Below are 16959 nucleotides of genomic sequence, written 5' to 3'. Positions count from 1 at the left end.
AATTCCTGGCTCTCTAAACTTTCCATAACACTTTGGCCGAGTCATTACAATTCAGAACCACTTAGCAGTGAGCTGCCAAACCCCCCATGTCATTTGGGAATTAGACGCTTAAATACCTCTGTGGATCTGGGACCTGATTTAGGCTGTCAGTTATCCAGCCTGCATAACGACACTTTTCCTCTCTCTCCTCCACAATTTCCACTTTACCTGTCCTGCTGTGTGACCCTCAAGGCAGAGGCACCTTTTTTAGGCGCTTAATAAAATGTGACCTAGGCTTTTGCAGAGCTCTCTGCTTTCCAGGTTTCCTAATACAGGATTTTTTTCCATGTGAAAGTCCTAAGAATTGAGTGTCATTGCTCTCTGCTGCTTCAGCAGCTGCTGTGCTTCACCCAGGAAACAGCTGCACTTGCATTAAGCAGTCAGTGTATTTTTGTCATGGGTTGTTTGACGGAAGTGCTAATATATGAATTGAGAAGTCTAATTTTAGGTGGCTAGGTCTCTTTTCTGAAAGCATTTGTTTATGCAACCTGCAAGCAGAGGGTGACACCAAGGTTGGTACAGCAAGGCTGCACAATGCCACACAGGCTCTGCAGCTCCCTGCCATGCAATGGGCTACCTGGGGACATCACCACATCTCCCCCCAAAACTGCCAGGGAAGGAGAAGGGTCCAGTGAGTCCAGGGTTACATGTCATTGGGGATAGACAGTCCCTCTCCATCACCAGTTCTCAGTGGACAGGACCAGTCCCAGTGCCTTCATATGGGGGCCAGAGATCCTCCCCTGTGACTCCATCCCTCTATGAATACAGACTGGACAGCACAAGCCCTTGTTGAGCCTCATCTAAACCCTGCTGAAGTGTTTCCAACAGCTGGCCCAGGTCTCTGCTGCTATACGGAGGCTCTGATATAAAGTCTGGGTTTTGTAAATGTCAGTGCCTCTCTTTGGTCAGCAGCTGGAGAAACCACTCTTTAAATGTCTATGATTGCGAAACATAATACTAAAGCAGAAATACCTAAAATTCACCCTTTTTTATTTTACATCATTCTCTTTTTGTACTGAGGAGTGAGCAGGGTGAGCAGCTGGCTCTGGGAACATCTCGGCTGCCATGAGAGAAGGCTCCATGTAAAAACCCTCTGCTCTCAGTCTAACACTCACATCTAAGCTCACAAAAGAACTACTGCAAATAACAGAAATCAAAAATTCCCCTGCTCATCCTCTGGAAAAATTATCAAAAAGCAGCTAGCGCTGAGTCAGAGCTGAAATGCACCTGCAGCTCCAATGCACTCTTCTGCAGCCCTGTGGCTCTGGTGGGTAATTGGGAGTCTCCCATTACAGCAAGAGCAGAAAGCCATTTTTCCCATCATAAATCCCTCAGCAAGTTCCCCGTCTCCACCTAGAACTGCACAATCTGGCTATAAATCACTTGCACCCAAACACAGAACAAATATCTTGGCAGTGTTTATGCTCAATGGCAAGTCATTTGAATGGCTTTGATGTTTATTGCAATTACAGCTGTACTGGCTGCATCCTGATTATTATTGTTAGCTGTTTATATAGCCAGGGCCCTCCATGGAGGGGAGCAGGGCCGTGCTGGCAGAGGCACCGGGAGGAAACGGTTTCCAGCACCATTTGCACGAGAGTCCCCCGGGGACGTCTGCAGGGAGCCATGACACGTGGCACTTTTTTGTTCATACCCATCCTGCTGCCGAGCCCCACGACGTGACTCGGGTCTCTTCCTGCTTTGCGCACGTCCATCCCTCTCTGCTGTAATTCAACCAGGATGCTAAGCACCTTCACCGAAAGAAAACACCTAATATAACAGGACTTTTAATTATTTAAGTTGGCAGGGAAGGCATAACAAGCAGCAGTGGCCAAAAGTCAGAGCCAGACATGCTCCACTTTGAAATAATGTGCAGTTGTGTTTATAGAGCCAGGGACATTTACTCCTGAGCAAAGTACCAGAAGTGGATCTCCATCCCTTGGCCTCTTCACAGCAAGACCAGTCACTTCTCTGCAGCAAAGCTCAAACTCAGCAGACCAGGGCAAGCATCTACTTGGCCAGGTGAACTCCAGGGACTGAGCACTGAAAAAAAACTGCTTATTCATCTTATTTACAATAACCCCAAAGTTTAGTTTTGCAAACGGAGAACTCCTTATGAGCTAGTGCTCTGGTGTCACCTTCAGTGAGGGGCTGAGCTGTGGTGGAAGAAAGCGTTGAGTACAATCCTCTTGCCCTAGTGCCAGGGATGCTGGAGCTAGCCCACAGGATGCTTCCATCAGGGATGGCAGTACAGGGCAGCAATGTCATCTCCCTTGCTCTCAGCTTCCTCCCAGCCCTAGAGGCTCCGTTCAAGCTCTCAGATTTCTCCTCATCTGCACCAAAAATGGTTGAATAAACTGCCAGCTCAGCACCTTTATTGCCCTTTTCCTTCGACAAAGACTAAGTGTAGACAATAGCTCTTTCTTCAGCGATTCTTGATGCTTTCACATGCCATGTACACTAAAAAGCACCTGTGATAATTTAAAAAAGAAAATGTGTTACAAGCAGCTACTTCTCCCCATGGAGGAACAAGACAATGGCTTCTGCAAGGGAATTTTGGAGAAAGGAGCTGTTTGAGTTTGGCAGCTGCTAGAGGATATTGGCCCCCATGATGATCTCAGCACATTATTTTTTGTGCTGAATGTATACAGACTACCTTAAGGCATTTGCAAACCAATGTCCAGAAATTGTGTTGTAAAGCTGTTTAAGAAGAGGAAGCCCAGTGACAAAGAGAAAACTTTGCAAACTCTTGAGATCGATGCAAACAGCCCAAGTCCCCGCACGTTCTCCATGGAGTCAGCTGTGCCCCTGGGGAGCAGGCAGTGCCCCACAGCATCCCAGGCAACAGGGCTGCAAAGGGGTGCATCCCCCTTCCTCAAAAGAAGCCTCTCTACCTCTTTAAGAAGGGTAACTGTGTGCCCAAAAGATCTTTTTTTCCATTATATTAGTTGATTTAGTAAATGATGTTACGTCTGTCCATAATCCTATGTTATTAGACTGATGCTCATTTAACCTGCTCTTCAAAACCTGCAGAGAAGGATATACCATAATTCTCCTACACAATCACTCCTAGCAACTCACTATCCTTATGTTAAGGCGGTTTCCTATTGCCCAGCCTCCCTTTTCCTTGTTGCAGTTAAAAGTCCTTGTTTTCTGGTCCTGTTCCCAATGGATTTAGAAAACCGGTTAGTCCCTTCCTCACTAAGTAATTAAAGATCCGATCATGTCTCCTCTTTCATGGACTGACCAAGACAGTTTTGCCAGCCTGCTGCCCAGTAAGCTAGAAGAGAAAAGCATGGAAAAGATCTGAAAAGTTAGGTCTGATTTTCACAGTCAAATCCTATCTGGAAAGAGACCATGCTTTATTATATATTCACTGTGGTTTACGCACTGTTTTGGTTCCTGTTTGGCTGGGATCATTGTCATAAAGCCTCAGACAAAAAAACAATTATGGCTCCAACACAGTTATGCAAGAAAAATGAGATCAATCAGGAGCTCGCTACACCCAGATGGTCCCAAGGGGTGAGCTCTGAGCCAAGCCCCGATAACCCACATACACTGGATGCTAAAGATCTCATTCCAGATAGACACCACTATCAGGGCACTCACCTGACCTCTTTCAGACACCTACAGCACAGGTACCTACCACGAAGTTCATCACCTACATCACCTCTACGGCTCCTCATAAGAAACGGGATGCTGCAGGCTGTGGCTCCTCTAGCCACAGCTAGACTAAGGTAGAAAACTGAAATAGGTAAGGTAAAGTAATAAGGTAAACTGAAGTAGGTAAGGTAAGGTAGAGATCTGAAATAAGTCAGAGCAATAGGGTTTTAGAAGTGCCTGGTCCTCTCTTTGATGAGAAAGGGAGCCTGGAGATGAGCTCTCTTGCAGGCTGGCTCATGAGAGATGTAAAGCAGCAGGTGAGATGAAGATGTAAAGCAGCAGGTGAGATTAATCTCTTGTACAGGGAGGACAGATTCTGGCTGTAAATGGGTGCACAAGCACTGCTCTGACTAGCGCTGCGTTGCTGGACCTCCCCTCCTGCCACCCCACGAGGCACAGCATCCTGCAAAGGCACTGCACCTCATCACAGACCACTCTTGCAATGGAGCTACGCAACATTACAAGAAGACAGAGAGCTGGAGGGATTTAACCTTCACTGCTGTCCCTTTCTGTCCAAAACCTTTAGCTCTTGTGGGACTCTGGCAAGATGGATCACCAGTGGGATCAGATTCAGCTGGTTTCTGTAGTGGTAATGTAGTTTCTTTCATTAATCTTAAGTACAGACAGCAAGCACTAGGATCACCAGCAATAACCATTCAAAAATACCAATTAGGACATGCATTTTATAAATTTTGCATTGGTATAAAAATACCAATTAGAACGTGCTGGCTCGGATCAAGCCCAGCCAGCATGGGTTTAGGAAAGGCAGGTCCTGCTTGACCAACCTGATCTCCTTCTACAACAAGGTGACCCGCCTAATGGATGAGGGGAAGGCTGTGGATGTTGTCTACCTAGACTTCAGTGAAACCTTTGACACAGCTTCCCACAGCATTCTCCTGGAGAAACTGGCTGCTCATGGCTTGTGCGGGTGTACTCTTCGCTGGGTAAAGAACTGGCTGGATGGCCGGGCCCAAAGAGTGGTGGTGAATGGAGTTTACTCCAGTTGGCGGCCGGTCACAAGTGGTGTTCCCCAGGGCTCGGTGTTGGGGCCAGTCCTGTTTAATATCTTTATCAATGATCTGGATGAAGGGATCGAGTGCACCCTCAGTAAGTTTGCAGATGACACCAAGTTGTGTGGGAGTGTTGACCTGCTTGAGGGTAGGAAGGCTCTGCAGAGGGACCTGGACAGGCTGGATCGATGGGCTGGGGCCAATTGTATGAGGTTCAACAAGGCCAAGTGCCAGGTCCTGCCCTTGGGCCACAGCAACCCCATGCAACGCTACAGGCTTGGGGAAGAGTGGCTGGAAAGCTGCCCAGCAGAGAAGGACCTGGGCGTGTTGGTTGACAGCCGCCTGAACATGAGCCAGCAGTGTGCCCAGGTGGCCAAGAAAGCCAATGGTATCCTGGCTTGTATCAGGAATAGTGTGGCCAGCAGGACTAGGGAAGTGATCGTGTCCCTGCACTCAGCACTGGTGAGGCTGCACCTCGAATACTGCGTTCAGTTTTGGGCCCCCCACTACAAGAGAGACATTGAGGTGCTGGAGCGTGTCCAGAGAAGGGCAACAAAGCTGGTGAAGGGTCTAGAGCACAAGTCCTATGAGGAGCGGCTGAGGGAACTGGGGTTGTTTAGCCTGGAGAAAAGGAGGCTCAGGGGAGACCTTATCTCTCTCTACAACCACCTGAAAGGAGGTTGTAGAGAGGTGGGTGTCAATCTCTTCTCCCAAGTAACTAGCACTAGGACGAGCAGAAATGGCCTCAAGTTGCGCCAGGGGAGGTTTAGACTGGATGTTAGGAAATTTTACTTCACTGAAAGGGTTGTCAAGCATTGGAACAGGCTGCCCAGGGAAGTGGTTGAGTTGCCATCCCTGGAGGTATTTAAAAGACGTTTGGATGAGGTGCTTAGGGACATGGGGTAGTGGTGGTCTTGGTAGTGTTATGTTTATGGTTGGACTCGATAATCTTAAAGGTCTTTTCCAACCTATACGATTCTGTGATTTTAAAAACAACAGGCTCAAAGTCACCTTTTCAAAGTTAAGCCAGATGGGTTTGATTTGAGTATTTAAAGTGCATTTACATTTTCCAGTTCTTGTCCCCAAGTGTGGGAACTGGACATTTCTTTTTCCCATTTTAAATGGCAGCATTTTTAATTGGCATCTCATCTAATCATAGGACTCCAGGAGCTGGAGCTTAAAGAAAAACACCAGGGATCCTGAGAGTAGGCAACATGGGGGATTGGTGCAGCGATGCTTTGTCATAAATCCAAAACAAAAACAAAAAAAATGCCTAACAAAAACACCTTTCAGTTGAGAAACTAGGGACTCAGTGCAACACCTACAACCCTGGGAGAGCAAAGCCCCGTATGGACCTACAGGACTACCCACCACTACCAGGGAAGCAGCTCTGAGTCAGTCAGTCCTCAAGCTGCAGCTCCCTCACTGTGTCCGGACTTACGCGGCCACAAGGCTTCAGCCAGCTTCCCAGGATACAAATACATGGGACAGAAGAATCAGAGGTAGGAGACAGAATGGAAAACAGTCCCATTGGCTCCTGGAAGCCTTTACAAACCTCATCCATCCACTCATTAAGGTCTCAAGGGAACAAAGCATTCAAATATGTGTCTTAACTCTTTAAACAGCTCCAGAACACAGGTCAAACAGCCTTTCTCTGCCAAGACTGAGCTGGAGGCAAACAGCTCATAGGGAGGGAATTACCCCACTCATTTATATGGCCTTGCATTTTCCCTGTAACAGAGGAAGACAGCTCCCTGAAGGGTTCAGCTCCATCTAGGGAAGGCATTTATCCTGGTTGAATAAACTCCAGTACTAATTTACTCAGAACCTGATAGTTTTGCACTCAGTCTTTGCTACTACTTCTTTGCTAATGCTTTTGGGGAAATCATGTATTTCAAAGTCATTCATACAGAAGATGAGGAAAACCCAAACCACACAACCAGCAAGATCACCAATGCATTAATGACAGTCACAGATTAGCACCACTAATACTCTTATTCTTTCATTTCAGGTACTACAACCTCCACAGACTCCTCTGTCCACGCTGTAACAGGTACCTCCTGGTTATGATCTGCTTTAAACATCTATTTGGATGTGGATGCACATGCCCATGTGGGGATGCAAATAGCAAGTCCACAAATGGGAACCAGATTCAGAACTCCCACTCACTTCCCATCCTTTTCCCGGGACCCTGTGTTGCCCACCTCTGTCTGCCCCATCTATTATCATTCACCCGCGGGGCCATGGAGGGCACTGCGCCCCAGAGGATGACCTTGCCTGGCTCCCCTTTTTCTGGGCTCTGCCCCCAACCTTGTCTGGAAGAAAGCAATGCTGTGTTTTAGGAAGCCTACTGAAAGCAGAGGGATCCTGCCTCATCTTTGCTCCCAGTTCCCCCCCAGCTGTTTCCTAGCAGTTCTCCATTAGCATGCTCTCCTCCACAGATTCTCACACCAGTGAGAAACTCCCTCCTTAGCATCTCTTGCCCCCTTCACCCTTTCAGCTCTTATTGCCTATAATGGCCCCTTTCTGGCCCATCCTTCAATCCTCCCTATTGGGGATCCCACCAACAAGGAGCACACGCAGGACATGTTACCTCCATGTCTCTCTGCTTGTGTTACAGGTCAATCCCAATCAGCAACGCGCAGCCCTGAAGTAAAGAACCATACATCAGGTAACGCTCATCTGGAGACCTAAGAGTGCAGCTCAGGGGCATCCTGGCTTGTAACTGGTCTGACCTTCAGCTGGGCCATCCAGCAATAAATGGGGCTGTGCAGCAGCAGGTTAGATGAGAACAGTGGTGGGGAAGAAAGAAATTTTGTGGCATAAGGGCTTCTGATCCAGCCAGCTCACCCCACAGGGATCAAGGCACAGGTGTGAGCAAGAACAGAAAAATCACTAAATTGAACAGGAAGAAGCAGGGTCGGCAGGTCACAATCCAGGGAAAACCCTGGGCTCTGTACGTTGTGTGCACAAAGGATGCAACTGCCCAGAGCCCAGGCAAGGAGCGAGGCTGGGTGGTGTCTGCATTGCTGCATCCTCCTGCCTGGCATCACCCGCTTTGCTTAGCGGCTCTTCTGTGCAAGGACCACCAGGTGTGTGCAGTACGTGCAAGCACAGTGCCTCACACGCCAGGTCTGGCCTTGGCTCCTGGTGTTGTGACAGAAGTAACAGCAATGAAGTCATCGTTGTAAGAGCTTCCCTGCATTACATTTACTGTTCAATACAGCTCTCTTGACAAGCCTGACAACTTTTTTTTTTTTAAAACTAAAAACTTCCAGTGCTTTGCACACCCTCTGCACCTCTCATACAACAGATCAACATGTTCCCCATTTCTCCAAGAGGAAAAGCAGAAGCATGAAGAGGCTTGTTCTAAATTGTACAATGTTTGTGTCAGCACAGGGACTGAACACTGCCTTAGCTCTAATTCAATTATTCATGTTGGGGGTTTTGCTTTCTTATCTACCTTCATGGAAACAGCAATCACTCATAAGGATAGAAAAATATTTAAAAGTAATATGAACCTCTGAGGAGTTCCTCCACTTTATTCTCTTTTTTCTGTTCTCCCCTTCTGCTGAAATGAGCTTCAGGACACCACCACGTGTATGTGGTCACACAGAAGCCCTGGAAGTGGAAGTAGGGAGGTGTTAGCAGAAAGTTACATGTTTCAGTCTGAAAATACACAAAACCAAATACACAAGAATGGATCTCTCCAACTCCAGATCCACATCTGTTAGCCCACTTGGATCTTTGGAGACAGATCTCTTCCTGATATGTTGGGGGGATCTTTCTAAGCATAGCTACCCCTCCAAAGGGACCCCAAAAATATAAAGGAAAAACATCTCAAAAAGACCTCAGATTCTGCTTCCATGCCTTGCAGAAAGAAGAAACTTATTCCTAAATTCATATATTTTGGTGAAGCATTTGGATAAAAGGGGAAAGGAAAAAAAAAACCAACAAAAACTTAAAACCATTTTCACTCTTTTCTCATTTTTATTGGAAACCCAAGAGAAGTCTAGACAAGGAACTTGCCTATAAATTCCAAGCTGGTGATTCACTCTTCCTTGCAGAAGGCTTATTGAAAGCTTTTTGGCCCACATCTTGCTCTGGGTCGTGTTCTTGCTATGCAGCTTTGAGTAGCAGGTTGAGGAAGATGACAGAGCCTCCAGACCACTGCAAGAACTGAATTATTTGTGCCTAGAGACTCTCAGTGCAATGAAACATAAGAGTTAACATTTCGGATAACAAGCAAACACGTGGGTGCCAGGCAGCTCTAGCCAGTTAAAGTGTCCAGTGATAAAAATACCTTCATTTTCAAAGCAGGAAGAAAGCAGTGGCAAAAAACAGATTTTCTCCATGTGTCTCCTGAGCTCTGCCAGCTCACCACCTCTGTACACTAAAAAAAAGCAAAAGCTAATGCCAAAGTAGAAGAGCCCCCTGACTCTGAGACTATTTCCTTGTCTACTCATGCCCCTGCTTTCCCTAGCAGATTATCCACAACTCCCAAGGAGTCTGAGGACTCTTTGCAATAGCCATGCCCTCCTCCAAGCTGTTTCTGAGCAGAGCTTGTGGTGAGCAGAGCTCTTTGAAGTAACGCTATGCTTCCTCTACAGAGCCTTCAGTAAAATCAACACCAACCGACTTGAATCTCACCTTGGTGGGTCAAACTACTACAGCCAAATCCTCTTCCATCACTACAACACTCCTAGCATTCACTGTGCAAGGTAAGTATGGAAAACTCAAATTTTTGCTCAGGGATGACCTGTTTATGCATCCCTCCTTATCCAAGCAACACTGGGGGCATCAGAAAGACTGGGCTAGTCCACGCCATACTACTTACTCAGTAGCAGCAACTTTTGAATCTCTCTGAGTCTTTGCTAAAATTGCAGCTCATTCCAGCTCCCCAAAAGCACAGGACTGGACACAACCATGACCTAGATGGGGCAGCTGCACAGCAAGCCCATATTAGAAAAGCCAGATCACACTTTACCAGCTAATGTTTTGTGGAGGAGCTACAGGCACCCCAGTCTCCCCAGCAGACCTCTCCCAAGCTCACCTTTCATGTACACTCTCTAAACTGACTGCACAGCTTGCTAGCTGGACATCTTGATGTTTGTTTGGAGGGGAAGTCTCATGGAAAAAAAGTTTTTTACCCCATGGAAACCCAACAGTTCTCTGTAGCACAATTAGTAGCAGCTTCAAGAGTTAATTCTCCTTTTCTATGTTTTCTTTATCCAGATGAAAAGTCTAGCGGAAGCAGACACACAGCAGCTTCACCACCACAAGGTACTTTGTCCTTTTATAGAGTAACAATGTTTAGATAACTTTACGGCAATTAGCTTACTTGGTTCACATAGTGCAGGTTACCTAAGCACTAGTCTTTTATCTTGGGGTTGAGCTATCATTAACACCCAAAATCATATCTGGTATCCTCACAAGCAGTGATAAAACACAAGACCAAATGCACTTAACATCCTCTGCCTGGGATGAACTTGAACAGCTGAAAGACTGATCTATGTTTAGGAAAAGGGAGCCCTTTCAACATACTTTAAAAAAAAAAAAAATCATTTTGCTTTTGACAGCTTGCTTAACCCAGCCTGTAAGCAAAAATTAGATAATTCAGTAAGGGTTTTCTCAGAATAAGAGCAGAATCCAAGTGAGTGGGAAGACTGAAATCTGACAACTGAGCTGATTCCCCATTAAAGATTCAGTCTCAAAAATCTGCAATGGTCAAGACAGAAACTGCCCTGCCTCTCCAAGTACCTCTCAGATCTTCTCTAATGCAAGCAAGGTTAAAAACCCCTGGTCAGCTCTGCCTGCACAGATGTCCAACCAGCATGCCTGTGCCCACCTAAGCCAAGAGCCCTTTGCATCAGAGCAGACTGCTATTAATTATAACCCTGCTTTATGTCTGAAAAGCTCCATAAATCTTTGACTATTGAAATGTTGCTGATGCTTCCAAAAGCCAGGTCTCCTGTGTGTGAGACCCAGCATTTCCCAGGGACGATGCCAGGCTCAGCAAACCACAGCTTCTGCCCACCACCTGTGGCTGGAAGAACAATTTCAGAATGAAACAAAGGGTTTGATGACTGGTGAAAAAATTGTACAGCAGTAGTACCTGCTTCTCAGGACTGTTCTGCTCCATGCGGTTTCTGCACCAGTTAGATTTGTTATTTCATACCTTTTCCCCTTTTCATACTGTTTTCCCTTTTTCTTCTGATTTTTGTCAAATTACATTCCGAAACAGTGATGTTTTCTGCAAGACAGGAACCCCAGTTTCAGCTGCACACCCTGCGCTCCACTGCAGAGCGCCAGGAGCTGTTTCACACTTCTCCAGGCAGCACATACTTTTGGCCAGCGCTGCTATTGGGAACGTGGGGATGGGAAAGGAGGAAAGAAGATCCTACTTGACTTAGAGATGATCTTCTGCAGCTCTAACGTATCATTTTTAGTCTCCTGACAGGGCCTGTAGCTGTTCATTAAGGTCAATGCAGATAATCTGGCTGTTCAACACACATCCAGGAGGCAGCAAAGGATTTTTTTTTTCTCTGTACAAGTGAAACACACAGGCTACCTTTAAACTTGCTTGCACAGGCATTGGAAGCAGATGTCACAAACCAAACAGCTTCATATAAGCCAGTTTATCCCACTGACAACTGGAGGCCTTGCTTGAACAAACCTCTACACTGCCACAGCTAGACTACATATGGTGTACAAGTTATCCCAACTCAAACTAGCTTAATTACTTCTAGATAACCCACGACAGCATACCCACTGATTACAAGGACAAGCCGAAGAGTCAATCCACACCCATAATCTGCAGAATTTCTTCCCCTAAGCAGATTTTTTTTTTTTTTAAGTCTCAACATTTATGAGCAATAGCAAATCTATAACCTTCCCAGTTTACTCTTCCAGTATTCAATTGCTGTATCTGCCCAAAAACTGCATCTGGGACTGCAGAACCTGAACAGCTTATACAAGGGTATTTGAATTTTGGTTCCCTGAGTTTCTATTTGGACATGGAAAATAGTACAAAGTACGTTTGGTGGGAAGGTTTTAGCCCAAGTATGAATTCCATGTTTTCCCAGATATCACCAGCATTACTGTGAATCTCTCCAGCATGTCCGTTAATTCTTTTGATTATTAGATGACACTCAAGGACAAGACTTACATTCTGCCTTTCCTCTATGCAGGTCAAGAGCCCAAGAGAAGCGAGAGTACCACAACATCAGCAACTCAAGGTGCTTTCTCCTTTCTCTCACAGAAAAATGATTACCGTTAGATATTTTATAGCCCTTTTCACAGCCAACAGCAAGGCCATCATACTGCTATCTTCAAGGCAGCATGGTGAACGGACAACAAGAACCTGAGGGATGCTGGCCATCCCATCTAGCCCTTGAAAAGCCTGTAAAGCGCCACAGAAGCAGCACTTTGGGGCAACCTGTTGAGCCTGGGAACAGTGGTTGTGAGTCACAGCAGGAAAGGTGCCACTACGGCAAAAGGTTGTAAAAGGATGGAGACAGGACAAGCCTCCCCCTCAAACACACTGCCAGATCAGTCCTTCACCTGCCATGCTCAGCTTCATCACTAGAGACCCGGCAGAACACCCTGCGGGTGTTCTCAGATTGTCGATAAAACGGGCCACACCAAGGCAATATGGTTCCCACATAGGTCTTGGTCACTTTGCTGTTAACATTGATGGGGCTGGCCAGGATCCAACATTATTCTCTTCAATAAAGTGCAAGTGTGAGTTAGGTCCTCTAGCATTGGTAGGAATTCTCTTCCCAACCTTGGAAGAAAAACTTCTATATAAAGCTACCTTTTTCTTCTCTTGTAGGCACCTCAAAGCCAGTTACCCCAACGCCGAAGTCCTCTGGCTACTTGCCTGTGCCCACTCCAACAGATGATAAATCACCACTGACAGTGGCAGCTTTTGGTAAGGTCTTGTGCAACCTGGGGAGAGGATGAGGGGTCTGTTTCGCCAGGCCACACTGTTTTGGACACCCAGCTTCAAAGATGCTTCCCTGAAGATGGCTCCACAGTTTTCTTCTTCAGCATACCTGATCCTGGAGTTTTCAGAGTGCAAGGGAAAGCCCTTGAGAAAAAGACTTGTCACCAGCAGGCAATAAAGCACCTAATAAATACTTCCAGCCATGCCCAGTATACAAGGGACAGACAATTTGAAAGTCCATCATGGCTACACCTGAGCTTGGGATCTTGCTCCCAGCACCAGTGTTTGCCCCAGCTCCATGTTAGGACAAGACCTGGGCACAAATGATCCCATGCTATGCCCTCGTTTCCCTGACAGGGTCTAGAATAAATACAATACCTGCCTGGAAGCTTAGACAATGTTTTTTCTCTGCAAACCTGTTGGGACTGCATTCCCACCCTGCCTTACTGCCATCCCCTGTACAGCTGCACCCTGCTTGGCAGGCAGCAGCCAAGTCCTCCGCATCCTTCAGACTGTGGAAGGATGGAGCAAGAGATGCCATACCTTAACCTGGCAATAGATTTGAAGATAGGCACAGGGTAGATTTAAGAGACCCACTTTGCCTTGGGCTACACTGTCCCCCTCCTCCACGAAGATGAGCAAAAAAACCAATTTGCTCATTTCTATCACGCTATAGGAAAAAGTGTTATTTCAGAAGCATTTTTAAAAGTCAAGTGTTAACTTCATAAGTATCGTTTGCTTATATCCTCCAAGGGAAGCCACAAGAAGTCCTGAAGCAATCTTAACAAGACAAGATTCTCGTGCAAAGAATAGTTTGATTTATTGATGCCAGATGTACGAATCAAATCTGCAGTTGGCCACTGGTTTATGAGACAGTCTCATATACCAGTGGTATATAATATAGACAGCTCTATTTATATATAATATAGACACCTCTATATTACACAGTCTCATCATTCACAGTCTTTAGCTTGCCTCTCCCCATTATGTTATGTATTCATCTGACTTTATACACCTTTAAGATAAGATTTACCAACTGTACTAGGGACATACTGACTTCAATCAATCCCCAGTATAATCAGCTGACTTCTGCCCTCTTGGCACTGCCTTACCAATTAAGTATTCATCAAAAGCCCTTTGAGGCTAAAACACAAGAGGATAAGGCCATTCACTCTAGTGACCACTTACTTCTCTGCCTATTACATACCATGCCCATTTTAATGAAAATACTGATTTCCTACCCAAGTTTTGGTGACAGTCAAAGTCCCTCCACTACCCCAGAAGCCAAGGACAGGCACATTGTTATATCAGTCACAGACTGTTCTTTCCTCCATTCCCAGGTGTCATCAGCTTCATAGTTATCCTGATAGTGGTTGTGATCATTCTGGTCAGCGTGGTCAGCCTGAGGTTCAAGTGTAACCACTCAAAGGACTCAGAAGGTATTTGCCTGGGGTGATCTGTCTTTCCCTAATCAAAATCTCATGTTTCTACATGGATCTGGCAATTCCTAAAAGATGCTTTTAAAAAGAAAGCTTACATGGTGGGGAGGTTTTGAAGCCAAACTGGAACACAGATTCAGCAGTTAGGAATGTAGTGTGACCATCTCTTTAGAGCCCAAGCCCAGACCCATCTGCACAAGGAAACAGTCTCAAGTTTCCTGCAGTTAAATGTGCAGAGGTGGGCAGCTCTTCCAGCAAAAGTGATGGAGTTTGACACGCCTCTTCCCTAGGAATCCCATTTTCCACTAAGCAGTGCCCACTAGAGGGCAAGGCCGCTCTACAGCAAGACGGTAACTGCCAAAAGACCAAAGGATGCTAGTGACTAAACAGGCCGCAAAGCATTCGGTCCTGCCTGTATGCCACATTAGTTGAAGAATTTTCTCTAATCAACTCTCAAGTATCCCCCGTGGTGTCTCTAATCTCATTTGGATTTAATTTATAACCCTGTACAACGTAGTTCTGAATATAGCCAACTTATTTTATTGCTTGGCTGTGATGTTTTGTCACCTGTACATCACCAACTGCCTTTCTCCCTCCAGACAAACAGAAACCAGGGACCTCCATGGTATCAGAGAGGTAAGGCTGCTCACACTATTCACATGCTATTGGAAGTGCCTATTTTATTCCAGAACTAATTTTAGCAGGGAAGAGAGGCTGCTTTAGTTATTTCAGGTGGAAGGAAGCATTTCAAGACATCTTTGAGACAGGTAAAAAACCAAAATGAGCATTGATAGCACCTCATCCTCTGCCTGATGGAGTCAAAGGTAGAAGTTCAAATATTTAGGGGCCTCATTTCAAAGCTGCACTGATATCTGTGAAGACTCATCACCTTCCAAAAGCAGTATGCTTGTCTGTCTTTGCCTAGATACAGACTTGAGGTCTAAACCTGGGTTTCTGGATCTCAAAGCACCCTCAGTGAGATGAGATCAGGTCCCCAGAAATATCTTCCAAGGCACCTATAACTGTTATCTAGCAAGAGCAGGATAAGGGGGCCCCAATCCAGAGAGACCTTTGGAAGAGAAGCACCAAGCGGAGGGTGGTCCATCTGAACCCCATGGTCCATCACTGCTACCCAAGAAGAGAGGCTGCACATGGGAAAGCAGCAGGAAACAAGAGCTGGAAGGGATCAAAACATGTTGCTCCTACTTTTCCATCTGATAGTTTCCTACCCAAGTAATAAACCCTGCTTTGGAAAGAGGCAAGGGACACAGGGAGCAAAGTCCCTGAGTATTTAGGTGCCGAATTTGCATCAATGGCAATGGTTCACAAATATCCTTAATGATCATGATCTAAGTGATCTGCAGCCACTAAGGCAGGACATATCAGAGCAGAGGACTGTACCTCCGAGGCACCCTAATCCCCAAAGTCATGCAGTCTCCACTGACACTAAATGTATATCCCAGCCCTCAGGGTAGGGAGAAAGGGGAATTCCACCTTCCTAACACTTGTAACTCTCACTTTAAGAGAGACACTGGCAATACATGAGCAACAGCATCGGACATACATATATCAGTGGCTCCCTTTGTAAGACAAATAAACTTAAGGGCATAGGACAGAGGGACACGGTAATGTTTCCTTTTGTTCCAGTTTTGGCAATGGCTGCAGGGCTAGAAGGTAATTCAGTCATGGAGAACCAGATCCAAACTGCTCCTTGATTCTGCCTACAAGTAGCGACACAGGTGACAACTGTGCTTTCTGTCAAGCAAACCAGCACCACACCTGAATCTGAATACACTGCTTGTTTCCCCAGAGATCTCGGAACCTGTGTTCAGACAGGGGATGGGGACTTTGGCACTAAGGATGTGCCTGAATCAGGACAGCAACGCAAAGGGCAGCGTAAGTCAGCCCTGGTCCCATGTGTCAGCCAGCCACAGCCTTGCCAGTTTGCCTCTAGTTGTGTGCAAAGAAACTCCCTTCTCTCATTTGCCAGAGCAGTTAATACTGCCTTCTCTTCTTGACAGCTGCTCGGCAGGCACAAGCCAGAAGGATAACAGCATCACTCTGATCTCCATGAAGAACATCAACATGAACAACAGCATGAGTTACCCACCGTCAGAAAAGGTTTCCCTTTTGAGCCTCGCTTTTTAGAGAGTTAGCTGGGGATTATTTGTCTTGCTGGATAAGAGCATGCCTTTGAGTTATTTCTTTGCTCTCTTATTCCTTCAGAAAGACAATAAAAAACAGCTGCCATCAAACTCCTAAAGATCCAAACTGGTTCCAGTGAGCCTGGTGAAAAGTTTGGATGCCCATCTCAGGTTTATCCAAGCTACCTGAACTCAAGGAATCACGTATACCTCACGTATATAGGTGCCATCACCTAGGGCCAGCCATCAGAGCTAGAGTGGTTTGTCATTAAATGAAGACGTAAATAAGCTAGCCTTCATGAAGTAAAGGTCTCACCCTCTAGTCCAAGCTTACCGCACTCCTGCTCTGCAGGTGATATTGGAACACATTCCCATCAGTACTCTCAGATCCATCCCACACAAGTAATTCACATCATTTTAAGTTTTTTTAAAGCTAAACTAGCACTGGAACTCGGTTTGAGGGAACACATTACTTAACTTCTTTTGCCAGCCCAAACAGGCTGCTGATGCACCATGTTTTTTTCCTTTTGCAGGTGCTATGAAGCCAAGGGCCCAGAGCTTGAAGCTGACACATGACAACCAGCAGTGACTTTCTAGGTTCTTTTTTTTTTTCCTTTGGAGAAAGAGCAAGGGTGGGCTTTATATGTAAATTATTATGTCCTTTCTGATCAATACATTTACAGTAGCATCCCACATAGCTTCCCCACCTGGGGTCT

At 46.0% G+C, this 16959-nt stretch overlaps 1 protein-coding gene across 1 annotated transcript; it reads left to right on the top strand.

Annotated features, from left to right (window-relative positions):
* Positions 1-3262: 3262 nt before the first annotated feature.
* Positions 3263-16247, top strand: ECSCR (endothelial cell surface expressed chemotaxis and apoptosis regulator). The gene is made up of 10 exons (XM_072873066.1): positions 3263-3314; positions 6724-6765; positions 7333-7383; positions 9323-9433; positions 9948-9995; positions 11903-11950; positions 12547-12645; positions 14001-14099; positions 14699-14735; positions 16121-16247. The coding sequence occupies exons 1-10, from the start codon at positions 3263-3265 to the stop codon at positions 16245-16247; spliced, it is 714 nt and encodes a 237-aa protein (XP_072729167.1).
* The last annotated feature ends 712 nt before the right edge of the window (positions 16248-16959 follow it).

Source organism: Ciconia boyciana, chromosome 9 (genome assembly GCF_034638445.1).
Source record: "Ciconia boyciana chromosome 9, ASM3463844v1, whole genome shotgun sequence".
Taxonomy (NCBI): domain Eukaryota; kingdom Metazoa; phylum Chordata; class Aves; order Ciconiiformes; family Ciconiidae; genus Ciconia; species Ciconia boyciana.
The sequence above is the reverse complement of the archived record's forward strand: the minus strand, read 5'-3'. Positions and strand labels throughout refer to the sequence as shown.

Excerpts from the sequence above, each read along its gene's own strand:
- ECSCR (XM_072873066.1), top strand. The coding sequence starts at position 3,263 with ATGTCTCCTCTTTCATGGACTGACCAAGACAGTTTTGCCAGCCTGCTG. Across the intron at positions 12,646-14,000 it reads ACTGACAGTGGCAGCTTTTG|GTGTCATCAGCTTCATAGTT; the intron begins GTAAGGTCTTGT and ends CTCCATTCCCAG. Across the intron at positions 14,100-14,698 it reads CCACTCAAAGGACTCAGAAG|ACAAACAGAAACCAGGGACC; the intron begins GTATTTGCCTGG and ends TTCTCCCTCCAG.